The sequence below is a fragment of the Phaeoacremonium minimum genome, assembly GCF_000392275.1.
Source record: "Phaeoacremonium minimum UCRPA7 unplaced genomic scaffold PA7_03_scaffold_576, whole genome shotgun sequence".
Classification (NCBI taxonomy): Eukaryota; Fungi; Ascomycota; class Sordariomycetes; order Togniniales; family Togniniaceae; genus Phaeoacremonium; species Phaeoacremonium minimum.
This window is the reverse complement of record NW_006921478.1, coordinates 8281-18744: the sequence shown is the minus strand read 5'-3', so window position 1 is coordinate 18744 and position 10464 is coordinate 8281. Positions and strand designations below refer to the sequence as shown.

The 10464-nt window shown below is 47.4% G+C and overlaps 2 protein-coding genes across 2 annotated transcripts; both read right to left on the bottom strand.

The window, feature by feature from the left end:
* Positions 1-3609: 3609 nt before the first annotated feature.
* Positions 3610-4635, bottom strand: UCRPA7_8062 (putative mfs general substrate transporter protein; the record flags this gene model as incomplete). Its single annotated transcript, XM_007920589.1, has 1 exon — positions 3610-4635. The coding sequence occupies one exon, from the start codon at positions 4633-4635 to the stop codon at positions 3610-3612; it is 1026 nt and encodes a 341-aa protein (XP_007918780.1).
* Positions 4636-7609: 2974 nt separating this feature from the next.
* On the bottom strand, positions 7610-7971 carry UCRPA7_8061 (hypothetical protein; the record flags this gene model as incomplete). Its single annotated transcript, XM_007920590.1, has 2 exons — positions 7610-7631; positions 7685-7971. The coding sequence occupies 2 exons, from the start codon at positions 7969-7971 to the stop codon at positions 7610-7612; spliced, it is 309 nt and encodes a 102-aa protein (XP_007918781.1).
* Positions 7972-10464: the final 2493 nt, after the last annotated feature.

Genomic DNA, 10464 nt, shown 5'->3' with positions numbered 1-10464 from the left:
TCCATTTGATAGAGAGTCATCCAAAGCCGACGTCGAAGCTCCGTCTGCAGTGGTCGGATATTTGACCAGTGGGAGGGATCACGATGAAGCCCCATGCGCAAGGCTAGCCGGATGACGACACCAATCAGGATCCAATTGCCGACTGATGCGTCGAAATTGAGGTTCTGATCAACCGCAAAGTGTAAAGTCAAAGTTTCGATTGTGTATCTGCTCGGTCGGAGATAATCTTCTGCAATCAAGCATTGAATTGTGAGGTTTCGATATATTTCTAGCGCATCCTGTGATGCTGGGCCACCAACATCCTGCCGCTGAAGAAGTGCAGACATACTCATAACACTGAACAAGAGTCCTATCCAAGTTATTGAAGTGGCCGCCGGATTATCCCAAAATTTTGCATACTAATACAAGTAAGTATTTTAAAATGAAGAACAACTGGACGAGTACCAACCTCTGCGAGAAACGTTTTTCTATGGATGACAACTGTCGAACCCCACAGCCACATCAGAATTGGAACAATTGTTATCAGCAATGAGGACTCGCAAATAAGCAACTTACATGGTCCCATGTCAAAGGCATTGAAGAACTGGGAGACGAGTCTATCAACCACCTTACGAGATGGTATCTGAGCCAGAATCTGGTCTTTCGAAAGACAAGGTGCACTGTTGAGCAAAGAGGTCCTAGGTGCTGATAAATTATCCATTATCTCTGGATGGAGGGTCTCTGTCGGGGATGATTGCTCCTGCGAAAGCTCATCTTTTAGATGTTGAATCTGTAAGTATGGTTAGGTATATGCGGTGAGTGTTCATTGATTTCGTAAAAGGCGCACATCTTCTAAAATCGTGACCCAATGGGAGCTCCCAGTGTAGACAACCTGGCCCTCGGTAAGACTTAATTTCTCCAGGCCAACGTCTGCTGTGCGAGGAGAGGTTTGTACAAGTCTACCATGTGTGACAGCTTCAGCCTGACCTGACTGTTCCCTCATCTCAGTGACTAGATTCTCAAGTCTAACTAGCCTTTGGCGAGCCTGGTAGCTCCTAGCATGTGATCTCGGCCGGTAGTCGATGGCATCTTTACGCTCCTCCTCGGAAAAGGCGTAGGTGCAATCTGCGGCTTTGCCACGTGAGACACAACCGCCACATGGGGATTGTCTATCACAACGAAGCCTAGATAAAGCGTGGATCAGCACTTAATTCGGTACCAAGGTCTTCTAAGATGCACTCACTTCCGTCCCCTGCAGAAGTTGCAGCTTAATACTGGTTTATCCCGTCGACGATTAGGGTGCGGTGTAGGCTGCGCCATATTGGGCATGGCTACGCTTCGGCGGGCTAGTTACTGCCAGCGCTCTGCATAGTGAGTCGCTAGATGACCTTCGTCATTGGCCTAAGCGGCATCTACTGGTATGCAGCTTGTGGTCTTCCAGAAGGAGAGTTGATGTCGTCGGATGCCACAACAATAACGCGCTATTTCTTAGTGCAGCATGCCAATTAGATCCGTCCTCGCAGCAAGCCAAACACGTTCCTAGGCCATGTGGGGGTTTGTTTCGGTTCGATAAGATGACTAAGTCCTCCTCGACAGCGCCATAAAAAGGGCACCATTTCGCGTTTTGATATCTTACAGGGCTCATTACTACCTATCCCAGACTAGTAACCTCTTCGAAAGGAAGGTTATTACGGTCTGGTGGGAGATCACGCAGTTCTACGTCTCTGACTCTCGTTTTCAAGTTCGCCGCTTTCGCTCTTGGGGGCGAAAAATAAAAAAAACCTTTAGGCTCAAATAATAGGTTCGGGGGATCACATGGTGAGCTTGTTCAGAGCTGGGCAGGGGCAGTACTGTTCACTTGGTCTTTGTCAGCATACATGCATGCTATTCGGCAAGACGTACGGCCCCCAGCATCTTTGAAGCTATCGACTCTTGACAACAGAGTCACTAGTAACGCAATTGATCATCGCAGCTAAGGCCCTATGTGAAATTCAGCCCCCAATTCTAAATTTAGGTGCACAGCTCTGCCATTTTGATAAACCTCCGTGAATGTTGAGTGGATATGCAGTAGTCGCCAGCAGGACAGCGTGGCTGTGTTAGTTGGTGGGCTAGTAGTCTTGAGGCCCGAAAGTTGTACATATACAGAGCACGACTTCCACACAATTCTCTGACTAGAAATACAAATGGGAAGATGTGGCCAGCTACTATGAACCTCCTGCTGAACTAAAGTAAATCCATCGTTTTCAACGCAGTTCTACTTTCTCAGCACGTCGGGTGGCATACCAAGTATGAAGCTCTCCATAACTTTGCTTTGTGTTGTTTCTTTTTTCACATCATATAGCTGTGCGGGCAGATCGATCACCCCGAACGAGATTTGGAATCGCGCCGAGGTGGATCAATCACGATGTGATGCCTCTCCCGATCCTGACATTGCAGGAAATGGAGTCAGAGTTGGCCTCTGGCTTCAGGCTGTTGCCCTTGGCCTAACTATATGTTCTGGCTCACTGAGGCTCGCATCTGCTCTACCGGCAACAATCATGTCTTCAATTGTATATAACCTGATACTGTCTATGAAAGCTACCGGTGTTGTCTTCACATCCTACCCCGTAGTGCAGGACTTTTGGGTCGCAACCGGACAGCTCTGGGTTTTAACAACAATCGTGCCATATGCGATGCTCTTTCAAAAATGGGAAGTCGGCTACTTAGGTTTCACCAAGGGTATTCTATTTATAATCACTGTGATCTACACCTATGTACAAGCCCTCTGGTTCTGGAGCGACGGCTGGAAAGAGAGTGATGAACGTGTCTGTGGCACACAAGAGTCAACCTTGTTCTCCGGTCACTACGAGTTGTTCAGCAAGAACGGCAAGGCAGCAATGCTCGTATTGTACTCTGTTGGTCTGATTATCTTTGTTGTCGCCGTTCCTCTTTCCTTGAAAAGAAGACGCGGAATCTTCGCTCGCATCATTGAGATTGTGCCGACAGAGTACGACTCGGTTAGAGCTCTTGTCATGCTATTGCTTCTGCTGCCCGCCTACCTATTTCCGATCTGGTTTGTCGAGGGTACAGTTAGGAGAGGATCTCAGCGCATAGTAATGCAGTCAACTGGACAATGGCTGGCTCTCGGTTTGGGGGTTGCAACTCTAGCGGAGGTTATTTGGCAGATTTTGACAGCTGTACGCAGAGAATTGGTACTTGGAGAGCCATTCTCTGAAGAGGAAATTGGGGAACAAAATCTTAAGAACAAAGTGAAGGGGCGAAAAGACAAAACGAAGAGGAACGAGTCACAAGCTTTTCTCATGGAGAGACTACCTTACTGACGACACGGTCTTCACAAACAGACACTTCACTCAGTTATGATCATCAGAATTTTCTTAATTCATATCCAAAGTCCTTCATTTAAGAAACAGTCGACAGACAAATATAGTACGAATTTCTATTCCGAACTGAATTCGCCTTCACGGCATCTCAACCTCGTCATTGGCTATGTAGATTTTGCCTTTCAGCTCAAACCCAGCAAGAATTTGGCAAATCAACTCATGCAGAAATTATCCACAGAAATGAGCCTAGTGCTATTTGTTTGAGACGAAGCGTGGACTGAATTGTTGACAGAAGAAGCGAAGAAGAGTATTAGCGCGTGTAAACGAAAAAGACATTCTCTCGGTCAGTCAGATCAAGAAACGCGGCCTTCTCTCTTTCACGCGCGACATCCTCCTCGGTCCAATTGTTGTCAGCAATGAGCTTCTCAAGTGCGATCTTCTTCTGCCTATTCCAGCGTGTGTTGACATAAGCCATCGCGACACAGCAACACATCATAATCGCAGTTAGAACAACAATAGCTGCCTTGCCGGGGATGTAGCCGGGAGCATCTTTGGGTAGAAAGATATAGGTGCCAACTACTGAACCTACGCCGAAGGTGAAGAGCGTGAATGAGTTGACAGTGACCTTCTTCGTATGACCACCAGTGTTAGATGCATTCCACGCGTAGCAAAGAGGGAAACACGGAGCGGACAGATTCTGGAATAGCTGGGCAAATTGAAGCACTCCCTTCTGACCAGCGTACTGCATCGTGGTCATGATAATCATGCCGATAAGCGTTGGAAGCATGAATATGAGAATCAGGGTCATACGATCGTTGAGGCGGTCAGAGAGCCATCCCACAGCGACGACTGCAAACCCGCCGATAGCGGCACGAGGCATGTCAAGAAGCAGGGTTTGACGTGACGTCCAACCAAAGCTCTTTGTGATGATGTTGCTGAATGCAGAGTTCCCACCATTCGGTATGCCGATGCACATGATGATTAGGAACATGATCCAGGAGCGAATGTCTTTGAAGGTCTCGGTGATTTGATATCTCTTGATGTGCTTGTTGTGAGTGCCAGCTTGGTCAAGACGGACACGTTCGAGCGCAGCGATCCTTTCGTCTTCTGACAAGAATCGAGCAGTGATAGGCGAGTCAGGGAGAAACAGCACAACCAGAATACCATTGATGATAGCGAGGGCACCAAGGATCAGGTATAAGAATTTCCACGGCTCGATAGAGCCTTCAAAAAATGTAACTCCGTAGGCAACGCCTCCTCCCACAACCGAAGTGCTTAGATTCCCAGCGTAGAACCAGCCGATCCGAGTAGCCCGCTCTCTTTGTTTATACCACATACTGACTATCAGGATCAAGCTAGGAGAAACGCAAGCCTCCAGCATTCCTAAGAAGAACCGGAGTGCATAGAACCCAGAGAAATTGTGGCATACGGCATGCAACATGACCAGTCCACCCCAGACGATGATGTTGCAACCAAGGTACTTTGCAATCGGGAATTTCTGAGCGATATACTGAGTTGGAAACATCCAGACGAGAAACCCCATATAGAAAGCTTGGGCAACATCATTATACCATATGCCATGGACAGGAAAGTCCATGATAGACGCGTAAGACAAGATATTCTTGTCTAGAAATTGAGTGAAGTATACGAATATCATGATTGGCATGACATGAAGGTCCTGAAGGAGTAAATTAGCTCCATGAATGCCTCATGCTGTGGCTCGTTTCGGATCAACCCACTATCTTGCGTCTGAGACGGAGGAAATACTTCTCGTCAAATCGGTGAGCGTGAGTTCCAACCAGCTTTAGGGCATCATCGCCATCTGAAGAAACGGTTTCTCCCTCCGTAATTGAAGTTGCATGCCGGGCAGCATCATCTCCGGTTTCGGTCAGCCTCGGACTTTTCTCATCATCGATGGGCAGCATCGGTGAGGGGGGTACCTGGGTCATGGTGACTGGATGCAGGGAAATCAAGTGGTGTGTGCACGAGGTTGCGAAGCAATAATGGGCCAGTACAAGTGCGACCTTAGTCGGGGCTGTCTATCGGTGGTTTAAATTGTCCACGCATCGATTTGTGAAACTTTCGATTCATTATATACCCTGAAAGCTATGGACCCAGAATCCTATCCACTTCATGGAAAGAAAGCCCGGGCAAAAGCCGTTATCATCGCAGCCGTCCGCTATCATGTGGACACCAAAAGATGGCGATAGCCGGCCAGACATGAGCAAAATCGCCATGAGACATCCCGCAACGCTGCCCTGCGATAACACAGCTTGCGCCACTAATAGGAAGAGCGTGCTATGAGATGGCGGCTGTTCGCTTCCGCTACCTTATCAAAGTCGATTCCCCACTCCCCGGTCAATCAAGCTTTGCCTTTATCAAGTGCCGACTACCGGGGTTCAATGCAATGGTGTGAATTACATCAACATTGCTGCTTTAGGAAGGAGGCTAAGGGTACCGGGAATATGGACTTGAAGTGAGGTGGCGTCCACCATCTGTTTTGTATATCGTAACTTGCAATGCAAGGGGTCAAGGTGACCACCTCTATGATGAAGCCTTCTGTAAGCCAAATGTCAGACCGCCAATCAAGTGAATATGACACCTCTCTTGCATTGCCTAAGAAGCCTGTCCGAGCTGGTAGGCCGACCCGTAATTGCTTATCAGAGCCCAGCAAAGAGGTAGGTTTGGAGCATCACATATCTTGACCAATAATATTGTGTGTGATCTCTGAGCCGTTCTAAATCCGCAACATATCTTTTGTCGCGACGGGTATGGTTGTATGGTCATTCAAATTCTGTTCATTACCTTACGTACTAAACGGAAACTGTACAGATTCTACTTTCGAAAAAAAAAGAAACCAAACATCTACCATTTATCCTTTTTCCGGTCTACACACTCTAGATTCTCATGATCAACTTTTTTATTTGCTCATCTCTATTTATATGGCGAAGAAGAGGCATCTTTTCTGAATGACGGAGGTTTAGGACTTTAAATGGGCTGAGCTCCTTTGCTCCTTTAAAAGTACTACTATTTGAGGCATTCTAAATAACATTCAAGCTGTTTGCATCACTGATTCATTCTACCTCGTATCATACCTGACTTTATTTACAAGAGACCCAATTTGACTGATCTGGATCGAAATTTCATCACCGTCCCGGAGGACCACTCTGGGTTGCCGGAGAAAGCCGATGCCGGCCAGAGTGCCCGTTAAGATGAAGGACCCAGCCTTTAGAGTAGTGCCCTGGGACAGATATGATATTTGCTTCTTGACATCAAATATCATATCCCTGGTTTGACTGTTTTGAACAACCTCTCCGTTGTATATTGCCTTGACTGACAGTTCCTGTGGGTCAGCTATAACAGAGGAAGAAACAAGGACAGGACCTAACGATAAGGCACAGGGTATTAGTACCCAACTTGCGTTCTCAAGTTCAAGGCATTGAAGTCACCAATTGGACAGCTCCCGTCAAGCTCTTTGGAGAAGGACCACTGCGGGGTGGTCTTCTGCAAAGAACGGGCCGATACATCGTTGGATGCAGTATAGCCTAGCACATAATCAATAGCTTCCTCATCTGGAATATCTCTTTCGGTTTTGCCAATGACAAGGCAGAGTTCGGCCTCGTAGTCGCTCGTTCCATCTTGAGCACACATGGGAATGTTGATCGAGGCAGGATAGAGACCGGCAAGGGCCGATCGAGGCTTGGTGAACAAGATGGGTGCTTTTGGAATCGCAAGATTTGTTTCCTGTGGGTGCACAGTTGGCTTCGAAACTACAGTATGACTATAAGGATGCACATACTCGAGCGTGATCAAGATAATTTAAGCCGAGACAACGAATGTAAGTGCAATCTTCTTTGCAGTTAGGTGATAGAAGCTGCAGAAAGGTAAGCTAGTCAGAAAGGATGGCAACGTCAATGTTGCTGGAACATTGAGAGTACACACCTGCTTCACATGCAAGATGTCTTTGGTGACTTCCATCGACGATGGTTACATCAATTAGGTAAACAGCGATCTCCTTGCTATCAACAGAATCCCGACCAGCGTCTCGATCCATGTCGAGGAGTTGACCCAAATGAACTTAATTCTCCTCAACGACAGAAAAGCGGACAAGGTATGTCCAGGAGGTCATCTTAAGCAGAGAAAAGGATAGTTTTCCAAGATCTTTAAGAACTTTTCGGCAGACTCGAGGAACATTCTCGGCGGAGTATTTGATCCATGGTAGTCCGGATCACTCTGCAGGACTATTTACGAGATATACACTCGTCTCCAATACATGAATTTCTGATTTTAACCACGACTGCCTCTCTCTCTTACCGTTGTGCGTCGCCGTTTCTAGATTGTAATTAGTCATTTACACACATCTTTGGCGGTAACTAAGCCCTAACTCTTCTCCATCATTGGGCAGCTTTGCATCATCTTTTCCGGCCGTCTTTAAAGGTATATGCTTGAGAGTGATGTCGTAGTCTCCTCCAGCGTCCTCGATCTTGTTAGAGCCGAATACCATTCTGGCTAGGCACTCCACAAGATGATCGTCCATGGCGGCTGCCTGCTCTGGGGTAAGGTGACCCTGCAGAATCGTGGGGAGCTCATCGCTGAGTTTGATGATGTGGGGGAAAATGTCGTCCGCGTCGAGCTCTCCATCCATGATATTATAGTCGTACGCTCCGTCCATCGCGATCGCTGAATCTAGCCGAAATGTTGAGGTCATAACGTGGCGCAATGCCTCCGCCATATCAATCTGCGTGGAGGAGGAAGGAGCGATCTGCAAGTCCTTCATCCTGTTAGAGAAGGAAAAATGTTTTCTGTCAAAGTTCTTCGAATGGATGGTAAATGCGGAAAGAAATTGCATCATGTAGGAAGGCACAAGGGAAGCCTGAGTCACAGGGAAAGTCTGACCGAGCTATCTCCGGCACCTGCCGCTTAGGAGACGTGCCTCCAATCGTCTAATGAACCAAAATTTCGTATCAACCAGTATATATCAAACTCACCTGCCAGTTGGGCCAGATGATCATAATCTTGTAAGTTAACGGATGATTTATAAGCTACCATTTTGCTTTATTTATGCTTTATTTTACTAGTTACTACTGGTTCGAATATAATATTCGCTACTTTTACATTCTCGGTACTCTCTTGCACCTTAGGGGCCTGTTATTGCGGCCGTGCTATGTGATATCTTGAGAGGATGTTAATCGACGGCAGACACTGCTGCCCTGTTTCACTGCTATACACGCCGAATCAATCTTGGAGAAACCAAGATGAGGCTTGCGGTGATTACAGTTTACTGCTTTCACGAGCGTTGACTACTGCTACCAGCGTTGATTATTATTACGAGTGGCGGGTAAGTTGTTGGATAAGCTGGTTAAATGGGCGCCCACATAAGACCAAACCCAGGAAACAACCGTAGCCCATCACGTGCAAGTAAAAGACACTCTAAACCGCCACGCGGGTATTACCTCCTGTAACGCTGGGCAAAATAGAGGGGTTTGATTTCACATCCAACGTGCACGACACGATGTTCACCAACCCACAAATCAATATCTACTCTCACAATGTCCTTGGCCTGGTGACTTTCTATCAAGGCCTTGGCTTCAAAGAAAGTTTTCGGTACCCGGAGAATGACACCCCTATCCACGTCGAAGTCAAGCTCGACCATTTCGTCATTGGGATAGCATGGGTTGACTCCGCTATCTCCGATCACGGTCTGAAGCCGGAGCTTGGCGGACGCCCTGTTGAGATCGTCCTCTGGACTGATGATACGGATCGCGACTTCGCTCGCCTCACTCAAAGTGGCGCACCGACTCTTAGCAAACCTCACGATTGGCTCGGGGGCAAATTGAGACTAGCTTGGACTGCTGATCCAGATGGAAATCCAATCCAGCTCGTCCAAAAGCGCACCTGAGGTTGCCCGAGGCTCGGATGTACGGCTTGGGTCGAAGGGCATCTCACTGGCGCAAGCAAGCAGCTGCGCTACTTCACTCACGGGCAACGTTCATGGCTTCTTTTCATCTGCGAGTTTGGATAGTCTCTCTCACGTCACAAAGACAGAACTTGATTTGAAAATGAAAACTAAAGAGCTTTATTGGAGATGATAGAAATAGGTTGAAACAATCAGAACTGGCGCCAAAAAGGGTATCGCCACCCAAGGAGTGAACATTAAGTATTATGAAATGCCCCAAAGAATCAACAACTCCTTCTGCTCATGTTATTATTATTCAAACTTCGGTGTCAATTTGCTCCTCTCAGTGGTAGTGCTGGCCAGTTGGTAGATGCTGGACTTATTCGTCATGTCAAACACAGAAACATCGGCCCGGAGCTCCTTAGAAAGCCACGATCGTAGTTCAACGGCAACCAGTGAGTCGACACCATACGCGTGTAGTGGCTTTGCGGGATCCAGTGTTTCGATTTCGACACTTGTGACTCTGGAGATCTTGAGTAGTAGTGCCTCTAGGACAATCTTCTCTGCTTCCTCAATTGAAGATGCTACTCCAAGAAGGGCAGCGTGGTTAACCTCTTTCTTAGCTTCCCCTGTTTTTTCCGCTGATTTCTCCGTCTGCGTAAGATGACTGAAAATAAGGTCATCCTTCCACGCAGGTAATTGATAACCCTCAGAGGCGGTTTCTTGAGGAAGCCAAAATCGAGGGATTACCTGTGCGTTGTTGATCGGGGCCGGTTCCGATAATGGGCGGCAATGATAATCGAGCACAGCGTGTAGCTCATTCTCTTCCATAAAAGCCCAGCCGGTAGACTGCATGTACTCCATCAGTCCGGGCTTTTCAGCCACAAAGCCAACCCCACGGACGACAGGAAGATCCAAACAGACGACATTCAGTCCCTGAGAGGCAAGGTGATGGGCAAGTGCGTCCTGGAACGCACCTCCCGCAGCGTAGTTGGCCTGTTCCGGATTGCCAGTGACGCCTATCATCGAGGACAAAAGAACCATGAAATCAAGATCACGCCCTAGAACATTATGAAGATTCCATGACGCTTGCACCTTAGATCTTACAGCTTCATTCCATTCCTCGAGAGACATGTGTTCGAGGCGATTATCCTACGATGGATTAGCGTAAGGTCGAGTCTCACAAGGCGCTTTCTAGTACTTACTTTCAAAACCATCGAGCCTTGGACACATCCTTTAATTGGAGGCATGTGACTCAAACACTCATTT